At 50.3% G+C, this 23,844-nt stretch overlaps 1 protein-coding gene across 16 annotated transcripts in view; it reads left to right on the forward strand.

The window, feature by feature from the left end:
- The window catches only part of ARNT2 (aryl hydrocarbon receptor nuclear translocator 2), a 185,419-nt gene that overhangs the window by 41,930 nt on the left and 119,645 nt on the right, over positions 1 to 23,844 (forward strand). For all 16 annotated transcript variants that reach the window (XM_064366132.1, XM_021674386.2, XM_021674380.2 and 13 more), the window contains exons 3-4: positions 7,286 to 7,333; positions 20,277 to 20,490. In XM_064366132.1, the coding sequence (XP_064222202.1) occupies positions 7,286 to 7,333; positions 20,277 to 20,490 (262 nt within the window). The remainder of the gene's footprint in view (positions 1 to 7,285; positions 7,334 to 20,276; positions 20,491 to 23,844) is intronic.

Genomic DNA, 23,844 nt, shown 5'->3' on the forward strand with positions numbered 1-23,844 from the left:
GGCCTCAGCACACAGCTGGGGACTTCTGTTTGCTTGTCCTGGTGGCGAGAATGTGCTCTGTGATCCTGCTGGGCCTGGCTCAGGCCATCTGAAGGGAGGGGCTCACCCGTTATCCTGCCTGAGCCTCCAAGGCAGTTTCGGCAGCACTGCTGAGCTGAGCTCCAGCCCCTGTGGGCTGCAAAGTTTCCACCCTGATGCTGCCCATCCTTCCCTCCTCCATAGATGGTGTGCAGGAATTCCTTCCACAAGAATTGGTGAAAGCTCAGCGCCTGAAGACCAGACAGTTGGCATTGCATGCTGCTCTGCTAGTGCAGGTGGTAATAATGCTAAGTGCTATTGCTCTAAGTGTACTTGTTCTGATAGGGCCAGAAATAGCACCACTGTTGTGCAGATGGAACCAAAACTGCACCTATGCATGATGCGTAATATTTGTGGCTGTACCAAGACCTAAAAAACCAACCAGCCAACCAGCCAGCCAACCGTCTAAGCAACCAGAATCCTGCAGGAAAACACAAGGGTCATTTCAGTCTCCATATACCACCTAGCCGCTTTCCCCTGTTGAATCTATTTGATTTTTGATGTACTATTTGATAAACAAGGTTTCTCATGAAGGTGAATCAATTTGTACTTTTAAAGCAATTTCTGCTAACACATGGCTTCTTGGGAATGCAGCTGTCCAGTTACAGCAGAACCCACTTCTCACAGCCTAAGGCTTGCGGGGTGGGCCCATTTTTAGCCAGTCCAGTATGATTTTTAAAGGGAGCGGAGGTGGAGGCAGTAGGAAGTGTGAGGGTCTGGGATGGAGTGCGGCTGGAATGCCAACGCATATTCAGCCTCGTCATTTTAGGTTGTACAAACACTGTTTTGTGTGTCGTGTAGTCTCTAAAGGAGGGCTTGAGATTTTTATGATTAGGGAGAGGGTTAAAAAGCCCAGCAACCGGCCGGGCGTGGTGGCTCACGCCTATAATCCCAGCACTTTGGGAGGCCGAGGCAGGTGGATCACGAGGTCAAGAGATCGAGACCATCCTGGTCAACAAGGTGAAACCCCGTCTCTACTAAAAATACAAAAAATTAGCTGGGCATGGTGGTGCATGCCTGTAATCCCAGCTACTCAGGAGGCTGAGGCAGGAGAATTGCCTGAACCCAGGAGGCGGAGGTTGCGGTGAGCCGAGATCGCGCCATTGCACTCCAGCCTGGGTAACAAGAGCGAAACTCTGTCTCAAAAAAAAAAAAAAAAAAAAAAAAATGCCCAGCAACCGAGCTCAGTGGTTATGCCAGCTTTCCCTGTGTTCAGCACTCACATGTATGCGCTGGGTGCTGATGCAGCCAGTTCTCCATCTGCAGCTGCCACCATCTTTACAGCGGGACCAGCAGAGCTCTAATGAGCAGTGTTGGTGCCTGGGGCAAAGCTCCTTAGATCAACACTGTAATCAATGATGTGGCTTGCCTCTGGGGCTTCCTGCAAACACAGCCATCCCATTTCAACCAGCCATTCTTGCTCACAAGGTGCTAAGCTCAGCAGTTGCTAAAAGCAGACAAGAGGTGTCAACATATCAACTTCATTGATTTTTGACGATTCCGGGACTTTTAAAATTATTTTAAATGTCTCTACCCACTCTAACTTGCATTTCCTGAGGGCAGAGCCCCATGGCTTGCCCAAGTCCTTTTCCGGAAGAGGCCAGCACAGGACTCTGTGATGAGGGAGGCGAGCTGAGCCAGGGTCAAGCCCAGGCAGAGATGCTCAGGCCCAGCCTAGTACTTACAGGACCAGGAACCATCTCTGGGAAGTCACCTCTGAGCCGCTGCCAGGAGTTTCCTTTTCCCCTCCCACAGGACATGTTTCTGACCCAGCCTGGTGTCCAGACCCAGATTTGTGGTTGCTCCCTGAGCTTATGATTAGATTGGGGACCCAGTCCTTTTATTTATTTATTTATTGTATTGTATTGTATTGTATTTTTAGAGACAGGGTCTCACTCTGTTGCTCAGGCTGGTTTTGAACTCCTGGTCTTAAGCAATCCTCGTGCCTTGGCCTCCCCGAGTGTTGGGATTACAGGCGTGAGCCACTGCATCCAGCTTCAGTCCCATTTCTGAAGAAGCCGTCCACCACTGTGCTTCCCTTCCTGGGTCACACACACACAGCATCGCATTGGAGGCAGATGTGGATCCTGAGCAGGCGGAGGCATAGCCTAGCATTGAGTTCCACTTAAAGCCAAGGGAGTGAAACATCAAGAAGAGAAATGAGGGAGGAAGGAGGATGAGCAGCAATTGCCGACAGACCATCGGGGCGAGGGCGTGACTGTGGAAGGCAAATCAGTGACCTTGACCTGTCTAGGGTGCTTGTCCTCCACCATCCTCCCTCTTGGGGTCCGTGTCCCTGTTCCTTTTCCCTGCCGGAGGGAGGGAGCAAACAAACCGTGGTTCCACTTGCCAAGCCTCGGTGGCTTAGGGATGTATCCTGTGTCTAAGCAAAGAAACCTCCATTTTTACAGGGCCGTTTCCATAGTAATTCTTGCATCTGTCGTTTTTACATGTTTTGCTGAAATTCTGTGATTGAGGCCACTGCTGTTCTAGAAGCTCGTGATAACAACTCCTTCAACCACAGCCTAAACACTTAGCTAAGTACAAAGGAGACCCTGATGGAAATCACTCACACTTACCGAAACGCAGGTGACTCCATGGCAAAGCCCCTGCGCCTGTGCCACGGCACGTGTTGCCCACTGCCCTCCCTACTGATGGCGTGGTGTTCTTCCACCTCCCCCTTCCCTCTGAGAATGTGGGACATGGTGGAGAGACTCAGAGAGAGAGAGAGGAAAGAAGAGAGAAGGGGAATGGGGGTGGCGGAAGGGGGCAGTGGCGTTGGCAAGGACCTTCCCCCGCCCCTATTCCTTGCCTGGGTCCTTCCACTCTGACTTGATTATTCTGGTGGAGGGAAGTGTCCTAAATTTCCAGGATAACCCCCCTTCCCATCCTAGTGTTTCAAAACCAAGTAGAACCGATGTCTCGCAGTTGGGATCCTCCAGGCCTCTGCCTGGGCCAGCACTGTGGCTCCTCATGGTTTAACTTCCTGTCCACTTCCCCAGCAGCCTTCATCACTGAGCGTCTTGGCAAGCTACCTGCTCTCCCAGCAGTTGGGACTCATGGTGAAGGTTCCGAAGTCCGAGATTCTTTTTATGTCTTTTTGAGACAGTCTTGCTCTGTCACCCAGGCTGGAGTACAGTGGTGAGATCTCTGCTCACTGCCACCTCCGCCTCCCGGGTTCAAGCAGTTCTCTGCCTCAGCCTCCCGAGTAGCTGGATTACAGGCACCCACCATCACTCCTGGTGAATTTTTATATTTTTGGTAGAGCTGGGCTTTCATTATCTTAGCCAGGCTGGTCTTGAATTCCTGACCTCGTGATCCACCTGTCTCGGCCTCCCAAAGTGCTGGGATTACAGGTGTGAGCCACCACACTCGGCCCCCAGATTCTTTCAAAAGTGATTCCACATACGTGGGAGACATGAGCTGAAGTGTCATCTGGAATGCCAGTTTGTAGTAACCTCCCTGATCTCAGCGACAGGGTGGTGAGGGGTGGGGGGCTTCCTTGGGGCAAATTCAGGTAGGAGGGAGCGGCGGTGACTATTTAGGGTTTGTGCCCGTCCCAAAGCTAGCCTTGGATGGGGACGGAGGGTAGAGGGTGCGGGCAGGGATGTGTCAGTCCCTTTTTTCTTGGAGTCCGATGCTGGGCTTCTAATAGCATCATTGAGGAAAAACTATTTTCAAGTTACTTACAGCCAATAGACCAGAACCTCCCTCTAAGGTAACCCCGGAAGCCGCTGGAATGTGGTCAAATTACAGGCGTATTTCCGTAAGCAGCTGTTTCTCTTGGTGAGCTCTGTATATTCTAGCGTTGCTGCAGTCTGGGTGGGCAGTCCAGGCTCTGACGGAGGAGCATTTTCCGGCAGCCCTTGGCACTTCACTTGTTGCGGAAGCTTCGGGTTGGGCCAGGGTCACTCCTTTGCTGTCACTGTGGGACCAGCCTGTTTGTCTCACTAGAGCATAAGTGACTTCTTTTTAGTGGCTCGTGTTTGATGAAGCGTTATTATTATTACACAGTCACCGTTAGGGAGCTTCGCGTTACTCACTCCCGACTAATTGCAAGTTCAGAAATGCCTATCATGGCTCTTTCTTGAGGTAGGCATTCAGGCTCATTGACAGAAAAGCACAGTAAAATGCATTTTCAGCCCACTTTTTGAAGACTCTTCTGCCGTCCATTCACTGTGCTGAATTAAAGTGAATACAATAGGACTTAGAAGTCATATTTTGATTACTCTCCTTTAATACCCAGATGCTGCTGTATAATAGTCACATTAAAGATACAAAACAAAGGATGATTTACTTAGACTTGTAGCAAGAAACAGGCATAGCTGATGGTAGTCCTATTTAAAGTAGAGAATCTGAGATGGCGACAGGGGTCCCAGGCAGCAGCATCTTCGCAGGTGTGGGCTCTGAAAGGCCCTGTGTGTCCTCCAGGGTTGCACTGTTTCCCATGTTGCTGATGGGCCAGTGAGACTGTTTTCAGGTGGATTGAGTCATCCTGAGCACTTGAACAATCATTTGTGTCCTGATTTATCTCCTGGTTCGCCCCCGACTTTCTAGAGCTGATGGCTGCACACATGCACAGGTGCGAGGCACAGGATCTTGGTCCCTAATATTCCCGGACAAATGCTGGTTCCCAGGTTCCCCGAGGACTTCAGAAGGCTCTGGGTCTGGAGCAAGGCTGTCCCTTTCTCATCCCCTCTGCTTGATTGAGCCACAGCTAACCTGGCCAACGGGGGATTGTGTACCATGGGGCTCACTTCCTCATCTGTCTGCTCCCGCGAAGGGCTGGGTAAAGAACAGAACTATCTTTGTGAAAATAAGGGTGACCAACAACCGTGGTTTGCCCAGGACTCTTCTGCTTTTAGCACCGAAGTCCTGGATCCCAGGTATCTCCTCTCCTATCCTGACAAAATCAGGATGGTTGATTACCCCAAACACCCCTAAGATCACGCAGGCCGAGGACGGAGGGCTGGCTTAGAAATTGTATTTTGCAGGCGTACTGACGATCACACTCATACCAACTTGAGCTAAAAGGAATTTTAAAGATAACTGTATGTCTCACACCCACTTGTGGTTTTGTTAAATGCTTGCTTGTGTTCTTTGGAATGTTGAAACTGCTATTTTTTTTTCTTAGCACTGAAATGTTTTTGACAGCACGCACGGGGTGTTAAATAACCTGCCTGTGGACAGCAAACTCGCTCTTCCCCATAGTGAACACTAGGTGGCAGTGTGGTTCTGCGGCTCTGCGGAACACCAGGTGGATTTGGTTACAGCATTTTTGCTGGTTACCTTCCCTGTGTAATTTTCCGGGAAAGGTGGGGTGATGGTTCAGTAATGATGCAGAATATTGATAGCTTTGATTTATTTAGAAAGCCTTGCATTCAGCTCCCACTCGTCCACAACATCGGCAACTCTAAAGCTGCTGTGGTGCCTGGTTTTCCAAACTACCTTGCAGAGGTGTGTGTCTGTCTCGTAGAGGTCTCTGCATGGCCCTTTAACTGTAGTTTTTCTTCCTTACTGCTTTTCTTCCCCAGCTCCTCTGCTCTTTGTGCACAGGTGTTTCTGTTGTCGTCCTGTCCTCTTTTCCAGTTATGTGACTCCTTCTGTTCTCTCAGCATAGCCCGTGTGTCTGAGAACTAGAGGTTCCAAATTAGCAGGGATTCTATCAGGTCATTCCAAACAAAATAAGGCCCAGATCAGAACTTTGGCTACGCTGCACATAAAACAAAAGCAAAAGGTACTAATTTTAAGAAGAAAATACTTTTCTGCTTTATGTGATTCCAGTCCCTAGGTCCCTCAGGTTTCCCCAAAGCCCCTAGAGACTATGATTTGTCTTGTTGGGGGCTTCTTGGGTGTGCCCATGCAAAGATGGCTCGCCCTGTGTAACCTGGCCGTTTCCTGGTAACCTGGGTGTCCTGTGCCTTCTCCAGGATGGCTCGCCCTGTGTAACCTGCCTGTTTTCTGGTAACCTGGGTGTCCTGTGCCTTCTCCAAGTCACTCATTTAGCCACTGAAGCCCTGCCCTTAGATCCTGGGGGTGGGGGTCACCCTTTCTGGGAGGCCAGCAGCTCTAGAATCTGTAGCAGTAGTCATTTAATACACACTCCATTCTGATACTGAGCTGTGCAGGCAAGGAATTTCTCAGTCCAGCCTGCCAGGCAGGCTGGCCTCCCTTCTGCTTGGATTCCATGGGAGCTGTGCCTCTTCCAGTCCACCAGGATTACAGAGAACAAGACGGGGAATGCAGGGGCTCTGAGACATTGTCTCCAAGGAGCTCCACTCACCCTGGATGTCCAGGAGAGCTCAGACATCTGTGTCATTTTTCATTTTGTTCCCCAAGGACTGTGGGTACACTTGACACCAATGAAATACCCTCTCTGCCCTAACATGTTCAGGAACCATGTGAATTACCATTAGAGAGGCATGATTTTTTGAGAAGAGTTTGAGATATTAGTTCAGCAAGTATCTATCAAGACTTTTTGTTTTGTGTTTACACTGAGAGACCCAGTAAAGGGTGACTCTGAATAATTACTTGGCGAGTTTCCACCAGCACAGCCGATTTGAGTAACTTGGGCCCCAAACAGCTATTTCCCCCTCAACAACCATGTTTGCTCCTGGATTTAATAGGGCAATGGCCTTAAATGTCCTTTTCACTTTGACTCATCAAGAACAGCCACATTTTCAAGCAGTACAGCCAGCAGCGTGTTCTCTTTTCCTTGTGATCCCTTCACCCTGAAAACTTGTTTTTACAATCCCCTGAGCCTTTTTAGGCTGTTAGTATACCATAGGATAAATTAAGAAACAAGTCTCAATATGGAATAGATGGTGTGGAGGGGAGCAGGTATTTCCAAAGATGGTGAGAGACAAGGAAGATACACCTTGTCTCCATCATAGCCGGAGCAATCCATTGGCTGCTAAGAGTTCTAAGAAGGGAACGGCATATGGAGTTCTGGGGGAGACAAGCTGATACCTGAATATTCCCAGCCATAGAATTAATGGTGCTTATACTGAAGACCTTTCATTTTGCCTCTTCCTGTCTTGAACCTGTTTGATGATCGTGTAGAGATATTGCTTGTTCCACTGCCAAAGGCTGGGACCAATGGATCGCGGTCCTAGTGAATAAAGCTGCTTTTGTTCCAGCAGCTCCTGTTACCAGTTAAAATGTTCTCCTGATAATCAGTACTCACTTGATGATCTTGACTTTTCAGAATGGACTTCGATGAGGAAGATGGTGAAGGTCCCAGTAAATTTTCAAGGTAAGTTTATTTTATTTTCCTTAGACTTAAAGAAGCCAAGGCTGGGCACGGTGGCTCACAGGTGTAATCCTAGCACTTTGGGAGGCCAAGGCGGGCAGGCGACCTGAGGTTGGGAGTTTGAGACCAGCCTGACCAACATGGAGAAACCCCCTCTCTACTAAAAATACAAAATTAGCTGGAGGTGGTGGCGCATGCCTGTAGTCCCAGCTACTCGGGAGGCTGAGGCAGAAGAATCGCTTGAACCTGGGAGGCAGAGGTTGTGGTGAGCTGAGATCGCCCCGTTGCACTCCAGCCTGAGCAACAAGAGCAGAACTCAGTCTCAAAAAAAGAGAAGCCAATAGCCAACAATCACCTTAGTGAAATATATAAGAATGTAACATCTTTTGTCATTGAAAAAGCCATTGCCTGCAGTGTGACCATCTTCCTGGTTCCTCACTGTGTGACAGTATTTGGCCCAGTGGCAGCTGGCTATTAGCGACCCTACCACATCCTAGCATAGAAGATCAACAGGTACGTAACAAGTCATTAACTCTGTTTGCTTTAGAAGCAATAAATGTCAGTTTTAAGGGTTCCTTTTTAAAAGACAGAGGGCTTTTTAATAAGTATTTTGTAAAGTATTTTTTAAAAGCCCGATGTCTTTAAGAAAGGAATCCATTAAAATTGATATTCAGTGCTTATAAAGCAAACAGAGGAATTCATTCTTGCTGAAAAGCCCTAGAGTTCAAGTTGAGAAAAAACTGTCAAGATTAAGTCTTTAGTTGCTACCATGGAAATAAGAAGAGAGATGAGAAACCAGGGCAGCTGCATTTTGGATGCAGGATGGAAAAGTGGGTTTCCAGCTCCTAAGAACTGTATTGCCGACTGGCCGTGTGACGGCATCTTTAGCTGGGTCCGCGGGGCCATCCTGAGTGCAGACCACCTCACGGAAAGTTTGCCAGATCCCAAGTGCCCGCGGGGTTACATATGTGACATCCACGAAGGATAAGGCAGGCCCAGCCCCAGACTCTCTTCTTTTGTTTGTTTGTTTGATTAAGATGTGGTAGGAAGTTCGGCAGTGTTGACAGGAAGGCACAAATCATTCCATCATTCTTATTCTTAGCAAAATTCACATCTGGACCCACTTACCTAAGGAAGGGCCTGCCTTGACATTCCTCCCCACCAGCCAAGCCTCCAGGCCTTCCCAATTCTGGCTTGTTGATGAACTTGAAAACTTGCTGTGGGTGACGGTTGCATTCCCCCTGTATCCATGGTCCACAGTTTGGGCTGACGGCCTCAGTTGTTTTTGGAGGAACCTCTTGCATATTGAGTCCTGGGCCCCCTGAGCTACCCTCGTTTTCTCCCCTCATGGTGGTCATTTTTGGTGATGGTTCCTGTTACAAACCACATTGTGATTGTGAGTTCAGCACACTTTCCCACCAGTCCAAGAGGGACATGTGTCTCGTGACTTCCCGGGGATTCCCAGAGTCTCCACGTCCATCTTAAACGCTCATCATGCCTTACGCTTTCCTCCCCAAGATCTGTTCCTTCCATCTTCCAGCTTCTGCTTTGGGTGAAACAGTAGAGAGGAGATGGAGAACATTTTGGTCACCAGTGACTTGGAGTTTCTAATCAAAACAAGACATGGGTTTCAATAACAGAAGCATGGATTGTGTTCCCTCAGTGCAGATGGAACTGCAGCTTGGACATCCACCCGTTTCTTGGGATACATTTTAATAGCAGGATGTGCTTTCTTGCCCAAATGGAAACAAGGGCACATATCTCCCTGCCCCAGTTTGCTCTCCGTGTACACAGCCTCCCTTTATGAAGAAACAATGACTTTGATTTCTCAGTGTCAAAATTCCCCTGGAGATAATATCCCACAGCGTGCTAACCTCGGGAAATGATGATTCCTGGGGCCTCAGAACATAGAGAGGAAGAGACATGAGGAGTGGCATTTGTTTGACATTGGAGGTCAGTGTCAGTGATGAAATAACAGCGCAGGGTACAAAGAGCTCATTGTATTAGGCCCGATCATTCAGAAACAGAAACTCTCCACTCTGGGGAACTATCTCATGAGCCTGTCTGTGAGTCTGTTTTTATACAATCAAGGTTCCAACCCAGGCTTCTGTGAACCATTTCGTTCCCCCTGTGACGAATAAGAAGATAGGGTGTGTTTCCGGCATATGCTTTACTAATAGGGATCAGTTTATAACACCGCCGAGGCCACTTGATTCTCACAATAGCCTCGGCTGCTGGGCCTGCAGCGAAAGGGCCTGTGGCTGCATCTGAGCTGCTCAGCACTGCGGAGACGACTGAGTCCACCCTCATCCCTGCACTGTGTGGTGGCTGTGGCTGCTGTCCAGGGGAGGGGTAGAGAGGCTGCTTCCAATTGGCATGGCACACCCTGGCGCATCTCCTGTTTGCTTTTTCCTCTTTTTACAATCAGGCAAGAGAAGCCCCCTTCGTGTGAGGGCCTAGAAGAGACAGAGGCTGCCTTGTGAGCCAGCACCCACCATAGCTCATTGACTCAGAATCTAGGCAGGGTCCTGTGCCGTGGTTTCTGTTCCTTGATGTGTGTGTGCAATCAGCTTTTCCAGCTTTTTGCAGGGGGGCTTCCCAATTCACATGTCTTGCCTATCGTGAGTTTTCCCATTTCAATTTTTGATTTGGGAAGTATGGTCATAGTCACAAAGGACCTGAATTACAGCCAATTTGGTGTGGTTCCTACTTTAGCACAGCCAGGCCTATCACAGCAGGCCTCAGATGCAACAAAGTAGTAGATGTGAAACTGCCACTCTGCCACGTGACCTCAGGCGCGCACACACAAGCACTCACATGCGCACGCCCACACGTGCACACGCATTCCAGGAGGCTGCCTTCCAGTGCCGGAAATGCTCTCAGGCCTGCTTCACTGCATCCCAAGGCCTCAGCTTTTCCTCACTCATGGGACTCATGCCGCCCTGGGAGCTGTGATATGCAGAACATGGCTCTGCCTGCATTCGAAGTTTCCTTCCCCCCACACAAAGTCGCAGGGACCTGGGGGACAGAAGCCAGACTACAGTGGGCTGAGGACTGATTGGGAGATGAGGCCATGAAGATGCATGGGAACAATTCTTTGAGCAGTTTGGATGTAAATAAAAAAGCAAGGGGCTCTGGGAGGGGTACTTATTACGGATGGGAAGATCGTGAGTGCATCCGTGTAAGGAGGGAAAGAATGGGGATAGCCAGAGATTTGGAAGGCCCAGGAGTGAGGCTGGGGAGAGATGGGTCCAGAGGATGAGGCAGAGCCCCCAGCCCACCGCAGGGCGTACTCATGCTCCGAGGCAGAAGGGAGGAGCTGCCGGTGAGGCTAAATGCGAGGCGGTGGGTGCGTCAGAAGTGGAAGGGTTAATTCTCATGACTTCCGTTGTCTTGATTAGGTAGAAAATGGGGCCGTGTGCTGTGGATGGGAAGAGGTTTGCTCGTGTGTGTGAGAGCAACGTTTGGGGTGGCCCTGGGTTGAATTCACAAGGAGAGTAACCGAAGACAGACACGAGAACAGAAAACCAAACACCGCGTGTTGTCACTCATACGTGGGTGTTGAACAATGTGAGCACAGGGAGGGGGACATCACACACTGGGGCCTGTTGGGGGCTGGGGGGCTAGGGGAGGAATAGCAGGGGGTGGGCAGATTGGGCCGGGCTAACATTAGGAGAAATACCTAATGTAGGGACAGGGGATGGAGGCAGCAAACCACCATGGCATGTGTGTACCTATGTAACAGTCCTGCGCGATCTGCACATGTACCCCAGAACTTAAAGTATAATAATAATAAAAAAACCCTTTAGACCCCATTTGAGATTGCGGACCACCAGTGTGAGGTGGCATCACTGTGTGTAAGTGCGGTTCCCCTCCAGCGGTACCCAGCTGGGTGGATATAGGCGATGCAGGCTTTCCACGGACTCAGGGTGGAGGCTTAGGGCAGGTGCCACAGAAGGACAGGAGTCGAGGCGGTTAAGATGTCGATGAGAGAGTGGCTGGAGAGGCCAAGCTGTGGGTCCAGCGGCAGAGGGAGTGAAGGGAGTCTGGGAGTCCGGAGGAGTGAGAAGAGAATGGAGGAGGCCGGGGACGGGAAGTAGCCATGTGGTCAAAGGATAGTTCTAGTTTTGTGGGAGCTTGAGAGGGCTGGAAAAGTAGGAAGTTGTGGTCAAACAGTGAGAAGTCGCCACTATGGGAGAGGCTGGCGGAGGTCCACTGGAGGAGGTGGAGGTCCTGGGAGCAGAGGCGTGGGGAGACGGACGGGTGGGTGTGCATCACCCCCTGCAGAGGCTGATGGGGGACTGGGGACGGGCTCACTGTGCAGGTGGGCAGTGGTGATGATGAGGAACAGCCTAGGAGGTGGCAGAGATGGGGGCACGAGCTTCAGAGGAGGAGCCTTTCTGCCACGGAGGTGAGAAGCAGTGAAGCTGCAGAGCCAGCCTTTCTTCCCCAGCTCAGCCGAGAAAGCAGCCTCCATGAGAGCGCTTGACTTGGCCTCACTCTTGGAATCCCAGTTATCAAGTCACCGATCTTAACAGCAGGAAAAATGCTGATTACACTCCAGAAAGTGTTTATCCGAAGATGATCCTCCTGGGCAGCTGGTAGTGGTGCCTCACCCTCCTGTGGCGAGGTCAGCACCGGCCCCTCCTGTTCCCTGAGCCTGCGTGGATGCGCCTGGTCTACCGGGAGGCACACGCCAGTCCTGCCCAGCAGTCCTGCAACCTTACACTTAAGCAGAGGCCAGAAACCTTCCCATCACTCTGAGTGCTGCAGGGGCATCTTCCTACTTTAACGACCCCTTAGATTGATATGTTTGCTAGGGAGTCCCAGGATTCCTTCTTGTACCTGCAGCTGGGGTTAGCTGCCACCGGTACGTGGAGGCATCTTAAATATTGTCTCATAAGGGGCACTGCTAACATCCCAGAGCTGTCGTCAGCAGAGTCAAAGTTATAAACCGTGTGTCAATGGATGCGTAATGTTTCATTAAAACAAAAGAGGGAAACATACCTAATGTAAATGTCTTCTTTATGTTACATTTACAACTCGGGGACAACCGAGTATGCACCCCCAAACTTTAATTCTTGTCACTGTGTGTTATCAACCTGATTTTGCTCCCTTCAGACTCATTCTGCACCCTTTCTCAGAAGACCTCCCAGGGAGTTCTCACATCTGTTACTGTGGATTCAGCTTCAGTGCTTGGAGCCTTCTAAGAGCTTGGACTCAAAATCCCCTATCGAGGGGCTTCCTGGCCTCTCTTTAGCCTTTTTAGAAATGGCCGTAAGTGACCCCACTGACTGTTCTTTGGTGAGATTGTAGCACCCAATTGCACCAGTCCAAAATTGTGCCTTACATTTTGTAGAATTAGCCAGTAAACCTCCAAAGTTATCTGAAACAAAGATATTGGTGGTAGGAAAGCTTCTGCAGAATTGAGCTGTTGTTTCTCATCACACCCATTTTGGTACTTCCCTTTTGGTTTTGTGTGGTATTTAAGCTTGTAGACATTTCCCTCCCCTGGCTTCACACAGTGTGGTGATTTTGTTTGTTTGTTTTGAGACGGAGTGTCACTCCGTCGCCCAGGCTGGAGTGCAGTGATGTGATCTCGGCTCAGTGCAACCTCTGCCTCCCGAGTTCAAGCAATTCTTTTGCCTCAGCCTTCTGAGTAGCTGGAAGTATAGGCATGTGCCATCATGCCCAGCTAATTTTTTTTTGTATTTTTAGTAGAGATGGAGATGGGGTTTCACCATGTTGGGAAGGCTGGTCTCGAACTCCTGACCTCAGGTGATTCGCCCACCTCAGTCTCCCAAAGTGCTGGGATCACAGGCATGAGCCACTGTGTCCTGCCAGTGGCTTTGTGTGTAGGTATCATGACCGAAACTCTGTTGATAAGGAAAATATGCAAGGCAGGCCTGTCCTGCAGAGGCCTTTCCTGGTAGAAAGAAAAGATTATGGGTTTCCAGAATTCTTAGTTTAAGCATCTTAGCCTAGAGTGCAGGTTACTCTGTTTCCACGTGAGAAGACGCCTGAAGTATTTCCGAGGCAGAGAGGATGGCCAGCCAGCAGCCAGGAGTGCCCCTCTTTTATCTGACCTGATCTTATCAGTCATCGTGTGTGGACACTGGCTGGGCACGCAAGGTCCCTGTAAAGCAGGAAGATTCAGCCAAGCCTTTTGGATGTTGCAGAGCAAACCCCAAGATGAGGCCTTCCAAACTTCCCATGCCTCCTCTCTGCCTCTACAGCTTCAGGTCGTATGAACCAGACACGTGTTGTAGAATAGCTGGGTAGAACTTGGTACAGTGTGGTTTATGAGCAATCAAAGTCTATGTTACTTCAGGGTTAGGGTTAGCACACACTGGAATGAAAGATTTTGTAGGAGGGGGTGGCTTTCTAACACCATGCTGATATAGATGGGTGATTTCCCACCCCCTTTTTTTTTTTGTTGAGACGGAGTTTTTCTCTTGTTGCCCAAGCTGGAGCGCAGTGGTGTGATCTCGGCTCACTGCAATCTCCTCCTGAGGAGCTGGAATTACAGGCGTGGGCCACCATGCCTGGCTACATTTTTGTATTTTCAGTAGAGACCGCAGGTGATCCGCCTGCCTCACCCTCCCAAAGGGCTGGGATGACAGGCGTGAACCACCATCCCATGTCTTCATATAAGACGTGTGGCTCTCGTGTGATGGACCTGCACCCTGATGCCTTTCTTACCGTGTTTACCTGTGCTGCCCCCATCAGTTTTTCTGCTGGAGAGATTAACCTTGATTTGGAATGATAGTGCCCGGATAACACTAGAGTTTTTTGGAGAGAGGGGAGCAAATCAGTTCTGGGATCATGAATCCTGAGCTCTGTGTCTTTGGAAGCTTCCAGGCATATTCTTCTCCCATAAAGCCTTAAATATCTTTGCTCCCTAGTCTCTCTGGGCGTTCTAACTCTGAACCGAGGGCCAGTTAGTGCTCTGCTGGGGAGAGGTGGTGAGAGAGAGGCAGCGGGTGTCCAGCAGACCTGTCCCAGTCCTGGTAAGTCAGTGTGACCTTTGGGGCCTCAGCTTCCCCCTCTGTAAGAAAGGAGATGTTTCCGGACCGAGTGGTTGCAAGGACCGATTGCAGTAAGTGCTGAGAGAGTGCTTGGGAAGCCATAGTTGCTATAGAAACATGCAAGATGTGTGTCTCACTGGAAACAGGATTGTCACAGGTGCTGGGCCTGGACCCCGCTTGGGAGGATCTGGGCCTCTCAGACTCCTCTCTCTGTTTCGGGTGAGTCTTACATTCAGCCTGGACACGCAGGTATCTTGTAGTTGTCTGGCAGAAACCCAGGCCTTGGATGGGCTTCTGGGGAGCAGGGTGCCTGCCTCCTTCCCATGGAGAGAGCAACCCTCTGCCCTTCCTGGAGCAGCCTCAGAAGCTGGGAAAACTGCCCCACTGAATATGCCTCAGTGGGCCCCCTCTGCAGGCATCTGACCAGCCTCCATGGGGCTTCCTGAAATGGCTTTCCACTGGCCTTCGTGGCTCTTATAGTGTCCTGCAGCGCTGCCTGGAAGGGGCTGGCCGTGAAGGATATTCCTGGCAAGATACAGTCTTCCTTCCTGGGTGTCAGAGGAGGGGCAGGGCCAGCCTGTGCCTAATACTGCACCAGAGGCTGCTGACAGCTGAGGACTCGGGTGTAGAGCCCCACGCAGCCACTCTTGGTCTGTGACTCCCCCAGGTTACCTCTGAAGGCCACGTGGTGTGATCCTATGCAGAGGGTCTCTTCCCACAGTTCTGACTCCACCCTGGCTGCTCAGCTCTCACAGAGAAATTCCTAGCAGGGGGAGAAGGGGATAGGCGCTTCCTTTGCTCGAGAAGTGCTGAAGCCCTTTACTGGAATTGCAGGCAGAAAGCCTTGTTTGTTCAGTAACGGGCCACGCACAGTTCGGTGAATTGTCCGAGGGCAGAGGTTATCACTGTGTGCCGGGTGAATTCTGAAAAGGAAAAAGCTCCCGGTGACCGGTCTTCCAGGTGTGATGCAGTGGGGGGAAATGAGTGCACATTCTGCCCTGAGTGAGGCCTGTCTCCAAGCCTGGTGGCTGTGAGCGTGGCAGCTGCCTGGTGATGCTTATCCAGGTTGGGGAGAAGCTTATGTCTGTCTTCAGCAGGTCTGTTGTAGGGCCCGCTGTGGGCTGGAGAGAGGGTGGTGTGGACATGGAAGCTGAGGCGTCATGGAGAGATGCGGTCCTGGCACCCTCTGAGGCAGGGCTGCCCTGCAGACATTCCCCGTGTGATCCGTGTCGCTCCGAAGCTGGCAGCGAGGTGTAGTGACCAGTCGTGTTGTTCCAAGTGCCGACTTCTCAGACTGGGACCCTGGCAGTGTAGGTGGCCTGCCTAGAGCTGGACTTGGTGGTGTCTCATAGTATCCTGCGTCGGCCCATCTGCTGCCTTGAGCTGCCCACACCTGCTCACCTTGATGTGAGCAGAGAGGCTGCAGAATCACCTAGGTTTACGTGGTGGCTCCTCTCAGCCAGGCCTGCACGGGGGCTTTCCGTGTCCCAGGTCCTAGGGTTCCTGGGTATTTCCCTGGGACTTTTCACAGGGAGCTGTCCCCATCACACACTGTCAGCATCCTCTTCGGACCTTTCAGTGCACAAGGGAGCAACGCAGGGATTTCGTCTGCACCTGCTCACTCTCCGGTGCCCTATCCAGCGCCTGTCTCCAGTACCCAGCCCGGTAACTCCCCCACTCCAGAGTGTGCCCAGGTGTACATGTCTGCAGTGATCAGGGAGCTCCCAGCGTGGGGCTGTCTCATTCAGTCTGCTTGCTCCGGGTCTAAGGTTCCCTTCCGATAGGAGACAGGAGACTCAGCTGCTGTCAGCCATTTAAGGATGCTGTTAACTGAGATCTTATAAAATTCACCTTTCATGTACTTTAATTAAGGTGGGTACCTCACTGTTCAGATTAAATTTAGGAGGTCCCCATTAGGAACAGAGTTGGAAAAGACACAAGTCATTGTACAGTTAGTTGAACGTCTTCTTTCTGTGCCTTGATTTCCACAGCTGTGCTCCTGGAGCCAAGCTCTGGGTCCTCTTAGCCCAGCAGAGGTGTCTTTGAAGCCGACATCTCTGCCTGTGTCCCCAGCTGTCATTGCTGTGGAGCCCTGGTCCTGTTCCTGTGTACATAGGAGCTAATTTCTTTACTGATGCTACTCAGCCCCCAGCAAGCATGTGGGGCACACCCACGTCACAGACAGCAGCTTCACAGGCTCACTCCTGCTTCCAGGCAGACCCCAAATCGTCCCCTCATGCTGGGGAGGAGATGGCCTTGCCTCAGCAAACATGGTCTTGGAGATATGTCTTTCTGTGCTCACAAGATGGCATTTTTACCCCCTGCCTTGATGAAGGCTTCAAAATGAAACTCTGCGTACACACGTGTATGTCACTTATCAAATCTTGTTGCTAAAGAGTGGGCAGCTGTCAGTCATTTTGACGTTCTGCTGGTAACTCAGTATTACTTCATAAAATATAAAGTGCCTGGAGCATTTTCTGGACTAGGCAATGAATACAATCAGTTTTTAAGCAGTTGCCCTGAGGCTATATTCTTCATACACCTTATCTCACAGATTAGGTTCCTGGAGCACTGTGGTGAAATTGCTTTACATCTCTGTTTAAGATGCTCATGAAGATTTTTCACCCAAAGAATATTTATAAAGCAAGATGGTCTGTGCGGCTATGGGACAAGCTCTCTGGATGATAGTATCAGGAGCAAGCGGGCCTCAGTCCTGCTTTGAAGCGATGGCTGCAGTGACCAGCTGAGGGGTTTGGAGGCTCGATGGAAGGGGTTTAAGGGAAGGCCCTGATTTGCATTTTGAGAAACATCAGTCTGGCCACAACATGAGGACTGAATTGGAGGGTGGGATTGGAGAAAAATGCTGGGAAAAGGTGGTTGGTGACGGGAAAAGTGGTGACAGCAGGCGGCCGGCATGGGGTGGCGAAGGTGGCAGAGAACCAGGAAACAGCTGCAAGAGCTTTGACACAGACGAGGGAGGGGCAATTCCACGTGTGCTGAATCGAAGATAAGTAGGAACGGCCATTGCCTGGTGGTACTGAGGGGTGGGGAGCAGCTGACAGGTGTCTGGAATAGAGGAGGGGGAAGGGAGTGGCACCTGATGAGGGAGATCCCGGAAGTCGGGCTGAGGAGTTGGAAGATCCCGGAAGTCGGGCTGAGGAGTTGGAAGATCCCGGAAGTCGGGCTGAGGAGTTGGAAGATCCCGGAAGTCGGGCTGAGGAGTTGGAATGCGGACTCTAGGTGGTGTGATTGCATGGGAGGAAAGCCGGTTCTCCAGGGTGTCTGGTGGGCACGTGCAGGGTGGTGGCGTGCAGCCCTGGGCCTAACTCATGCGTGTACTGCCCATCGGCGGCCAGGGTGCCTGTCCAGTATCTTACGATGTTGGCAGCCCCAGCCAGCTGTCTCTGTGTTCTGTCAAGCCCGTCGGGCGTTGATGAAGTGTAGGCTGGCGAGGCAGGGACTCGCCCTCCTCCGAGAGCTCCTCTGGGCCTTTCCTGCTCCTCCTTGGTTGTCTCATGACAAGCTCCTGGCTGAGGAGTCGAATGCAGGGGACGTTGGTGAAGACCCAGTTCAGGGTGGGCTGCCGCTGCTGATTTACTGGCTTCGGAGTTCTGGAGAGAAGGAAAAGGAGTTCCTGTGCCCCCTCCAGGGAAGGTTTCCTGCATGCACTGAAGAGCTCAGCCATCTCTAACCAAATCCCCGCTTTTTGTCACTTGCTTTCTTTAGGATTGTCCCACCCCGACCATTCTTCTCTGGTGACCTCTATCTCCCCCCCAGTCAACAAGCCCTGCCCGATGGCGCAGGAGCCGTTTCTCCTGGAGGGTGTATGCCCTTCCCTACCAGGAGAGGCTGTGCTCTGTGGACCAAGGGCTTTGTGCTTGGGCTGCTGTCTTCACCAGTCCAGTGCGTTGGCTGCAGGGTTATCCTCTGTGGGTGGGAGGAGAGCATCAGGCCTCAGGAATCTCCCTGCTGGTCTCAGGCTCCATCTCCTCCTCCCGGACCCTGAACTACCCCCTCTCGAAGCCAGCCACAGAGGCAGAGAGCGTCGTGGCTCTTACCCACGTGGCACGCGTGACAGCTTTCCCTTTGCCGTCCAGCGGGGTTTCCCAGCTTGGTCCCTCTCCTCCAGGGCCCATCTCTACCCTTCCATCTTAGCCTCCCTCCCCACCACCCTCAAATGCTTCTTCCCAATTCCAGGCTTTTGTGTGATCCTGCTGATCCCATCCCCAAAGTAGACCTCCTCTACTTGCTGACAGGTTAGCCCAGCTCTCTCCCAGTTCCTCCTGCCCCGCCTTCCAGCAGCCTCAGCCCCAGGACCACCTCCTCCTCTCGGCTCTTGTTCTCTCTTGTTTTTGCTCTCCACCTGCCTTTCGAGGCATTTAATCATACTCGCCTTTCATTTCCACTATGCAAGGTGTATGTTTTATCTCCATAGTTAACCCCCCACGGCTTGAGGACAGAGTTGGGCCTTCCTTGTTTTCTCTACCACTGCTCCCCTCATGGGGTCTGGAAGGTGCACGGTGGATGGCTGAGGTCGCTCTGCAGTGACCTCTACTGCGGTCTCGCTTCCCTTCGGTCTGTGTGTTCAGAGGCCCTCAGCATGTGCCACTTGCTGTCATCAGGGCTGACTGGCACGTCTGTTCCCCCGGCTGGGAGGATGGGCTGTGAAGCTAATTAATACATTATGGACTATGTATTGTATACTCCATAGTGTATGGAGTGTGTGGAGGCAGCCCTGCCTGAGTTGTTCTTTTCTTGCTATTAGTGTCGCTCTCATTCTTTGAGCACCAGTGAAACCCCAAATCCTGCAGCAGACATGGGATGTATTTTTAGATAATCCTTTTATCCCAAGTAACAGGTTTGTCTTCGAGTTGTTGAACTGGGTTGGCTGTGAGTCCTTCAAGCCTAAAGGTAAAAAGCCTGGGATGGAAACCTTCTACCCTCCCTTCTGCTAGTTTTTTATCATAACACATCACAGAGATTGCATTCAGAAATTCCTTGCAGTGCGTTTGTATTTTAAATTGGCTATTTGTTGTTTCATAAGCCAGGGGGGTACCTGTTTGGTTACTGTGCCGCATAAAATATGTCGGACGTAGGACAAAGGCTTATTCACAACTTTAAAGTAAATCTGTAGCATTATTGGTCTACTTAGTGACACAAAGAGTGGCAAGGCTATATAGTGCTTCTTATTACGAGATGTAATATGTAAATATTATGTGCAATATATTACATATATATATCACATATTTATATGGAATAAACGTGAAGATACAACATGTAAACCACATATTCAAGCAGACAGTAACCACACTCTGTGTGTGTGTGTGTCTGCACATGTGTATGTCCATGTACAGATTCCTGTGTGCACAAGCTGGAGTGCAGTGGTGCAATCTCAGTTCACTGCAACCTCCATCTCCCGGGTTCAAGCAATTCTCATGCCTCAACCTCCCAAGTAGCTGGGATTACAGCTGCCATACCCAGCTAATTTTTGTATTTTTAGTAGCGATGGGGTTTTACCATGTTGGTCAGGCTGATCTCGAACTCCTGACTTTAAGTGATCTGCACACCTCGACTCCCAAAGTGCTGGGAATACAGGTGTGAGCCACCGTGCCCGGCCCTCATGTCTCATTTTTTTATGCTTAAAAAAATTTCTCAGGTACTTGGGAGTTATTAGAAGATTTTGAAATGTATTTAGAGATCGAGACTATAGACATCGGTGCTCCCAACATGTAGCTGTAAGAGCTTGCCAAAGCATCAGAAGGGCGGCTCTGTCCAATACGCATGCAGAGTACTCAGCTCTTAGGTGTTGTCCCTAGTTCCTGATTATTTGGGGTTAATGATTTTATCACATTAGATGGTAATCCCTGATCTGATACTTCTCTTCTTTCCCCTCTCCTGATCTCGTGCTTTCTGGAAAGAGAGAATCATAGTGAGATCGAAAGGCGCAGACGGAACAAGATGACTCAGTACATCACGGAGCTCTCCGACATGGTCCCCACGTGCAGCGCGCTCGCCCGAAAGCCAGACAAGCTCACCATCCTCCGCATGGCCGTCTCGCACATGAAGTCCATGAGGGGTACAGGGAACAAGTCCACCGATGGCGCATACAAGCCTTCCTTCCTCACAGAGCAGGTACCCTGGTCATCCGTCACCATTGGAAGGGGGCAGAATCCCAGTGTCCCCAAGATGAAATAAACTACATGAGGAACCAGGGCTCAAGGTTGAGGAAGGAATCAAGCCAGATGTTTTGTTTCCATTTTTCTCCAAGCAGCTGTCTTCAGAAGAGGGTTTTTCTGATCTTTGGGTTTTCTGCTTTTATGTTTCCCAATACCTTAATGAGTTGTCACTCAAAAAAATATGTTGAGCATCTGAACATCGTGCTCAGCACGTGACGCAGGAAGAAGTTAGTAAAAACGCTGTGTGCTGGAATCGTGCTGATATAATCAGCCGATGAAAGTGATGATATATGACAAAAGCACCGCATCACTGATCATTAGAGAAGTGCAAATCAAAGCCGCTATGAGATGCCATCTCACTCCAGTCAGGATGGCTATGACTAAAAAGTAAAAAAAAAACAAACAGATGCTAGTGAAGTTGCAGAGAAAAGGGAACGCTTACACACCTACCGGTGGGAGTGTAAACTAGCTGAACCATTGTGGAAAGCGGTGTGGAGATTCCTCAAAGAGCTAAACACAGAAATTCCGTTCGACCCAGCAATCCCATTACTGGGTTTATACCCAGGGGAATTCAGATCGTTCTACATAAAGACACATACAGGCGTATGTTCATTGCAGCACTATTCTCAATAACAAAGACATGGACTCAGCCTAAATGTTCATCAGTGACAGATTGGATAAAGAAAATGTGGTGCATACACATCATGGAATACTACACAGCCATATAAAAGAAGGAGATCATGTCCCTTGCAGGAACATGGATGGAGCTGGAGGCCACTATCCTCAGCAAACTAATGCAGGAACAGAAAACCAAATGCCACATGTTCCCACTTAAAAGGGGGAGCTTAATGATGAGAACACACAGACACAAAGAGGGGAACAACAGACACTGGGGCCTCCTAGAGGGTGGAGGGTGGGAGGAGGGACAGGATCAGGAAAAATAACTAATGGGTACTAGGCTTAGGGTCTGGGTGATGAAATCATCTGTACAACAAATCCCTGTGACGTGAGTTTACTTCCTTGGCAGTACGTAACAAACCTGCATGTGTACCCCTGAACTTAAAAAAAAGTGGAAAAAAAAGACAGTGATGGCAGCAGTAGTGATAATAGTGGCTGGGATCAGAGCACTTTGCCAGCCGGCGTTTGCTAGGTGCCTGGTGCAAGTCATAGCTTTCTGTGAATTATCTCATTTACTCTTTATTCCAGCCCTGTGAAGAAGCCAGTGTTATTTAACTCTGTTTTATTGATGAGGAAGCTGAGGCTTAGAAAGAGTCAGCAGATTGCTCAGAGTTAATCTGCTGCTTAGTGGAGGAGCCAAGATTGGGTCCCATGAAGACAGGCTGGTAGGACCCCGAAGCCATATTTTTAACACCTACACTAGTCTTTGACTAGTTGGCAAGAAGAAACACATAAAATGGCTAGTGAGGTCACATTTTCTAAGTGGATTTACATGAGCCAGAGGCCTGTGTTCAGGGTCTTTGTCTGTCCATGTGCTGGTTATAGGGTGGGTTGGAAAACGCTCTAAGCTTCAGTGTGCTCATCTGTGAAATGAACATAAAGCTTTTTGCTTTCCTGTCTCCGAGGGCTTTTGCAGGACAAATGAGATGATGGATTTGAAGGCATTCATTGTCTACAGCAGAGTGGGGGCGGTGGGGAGAGGTAAAATTATACAGTTGTCAGGGGATGCAGCGAGGAAATGCAAAAGTGTGTAGAGCGTAGGGTCCGAAAAGTAACGGAGTGTTTAACAAGACACAGGGCGGGTGGCCAAACTGAAATAGAGTGGGAGCGGCCTGGTATTAACAAGTGAGACTTCTCAGGACAGGGACAGCACTGGCGTAGAAAGGAGCCATGAAAATACCTAGACAGAGGGGAGCAGAAGGGATTTCACAAAAAGGGAAAGTGTGCACAGAACCTCAGAGTTAGGAATGAAAAAGGAATGGCTGGGAGACAGGATGGTTTATTCCGCTGGAGCCAAGACTTGATTTCTCTCGAGTTAGGTGTAGAAAAGGAACATTTATTCTGTCTGTTCCGTGACAGACACTTCAGCAAGCACGTCACCTGTTTGATCCCTTTTTAAATCGTCCCGTGGTCATGGGATTCCTCCCTTGGCAGATGTTCAGAAGGTCCAGCAGTGCTAATATCTGCCACCTGGAGGACACAGAATGTGGTGGTCAGGCAGTAGCTTCAAGCCTCATTTCCACCTCTGTAAAAATAAATGCAGCGATAGCTCCCAGCTCATGTGGTTGTGGTGAGGGAGGCAACAGGCATAGACCGTTTTACATGGGCCCGAGGTGTAACGCAGGCCGCATAGCTCGCAGGTAACAGACAGGCATAGACCGTTTGACATGGGCCCGAGGTATAACGCAGGCCGCATAGCTCACAGGTAACAGACAGGCATAGACCGTTTAACATGGGCCCGAGGTATAACGCAGGCCGCATAGCTCGCAGGTAACAGACAGGCATAGACCGTTTAACATGGGCCCGAGGTATAACGCAGGCCGCATAGCTCACAGGTAACAGACAGGCATAGACCGTTTGACATGGGCCTGAGGTATAACGCAGGCCGCATAGCTCGCAGGTAACAGACAGGCATAGACCGTTTGACATGGGCCCGAGGTATAACACAGGCCGAATAGCTCACAGGTAACAGACAGGCATAGGCCGTTTTACATGGGCCCGAGGTATAACGCAGGCCGAATAGCTCACAGGTAACAGATAGGCATAGACCGTTTAACATGGGCCCGAGGTATAAGGCAGGCCGAATAGCTCGCAGGTAACAGACAGGCATAGACCGTTTAACATGGGCCCGAGGTGTAACGCAGGCCGAGTAACTCGCAGGTAACAGACAGGCATAGACCGTTTAACGTGGGCCCGAGGTGTAATACAGGCCAAATAGCTCGCAGGTAACAGACAGGCATAGACCGTTTAACATGGGCCCGAGGTGTAATGCAGGCCGAATAACTCGCAGGTAAGCAACAGGCATAGACCGTTTAACATGGGGCCTGAGGTGTAATGCAGGCCTAATAGCTCACCCGTAACAGACAGGCATAGACCGTTTAACATGGGCCCGAGGTGTAACGCAGGCCGAATAGCTCGCAGGTAACAGACAGTCATAGACCATTCAACATGGGCCTGAGGTGTAACGCAGGCCGCATAGCTCTCAGGTAACAGACAGGCATAGACCGTTTAACATGGGCCCGAGGTGTAACGCAGGCCGAATAATTCGCAGGTAAGCAACAGGCATAGACCGTTTAACATGGGGCCTGAGGTGTAACACAGGCCTAATAGCTCACCCGTAACAGACAGGCAT

This window comes from Aotus nancymaae, unplaced genomic scaffold (genome assembly GCF_030222135.1).
Source record: "Aotus nancymaae isolate 86718 unplaced genomic scaffold, 86718_ANA_hifiasm-v0.15.2.pri h1tg000064l_0, whole genome shotgun sequence".
In the NCBI taxonomy this organism is placed as follows: Eukaryota; Metazoa; Chordata; class Mammalia; order Primates; family Aotidae; genus Aotus; species Aotus nancymaae.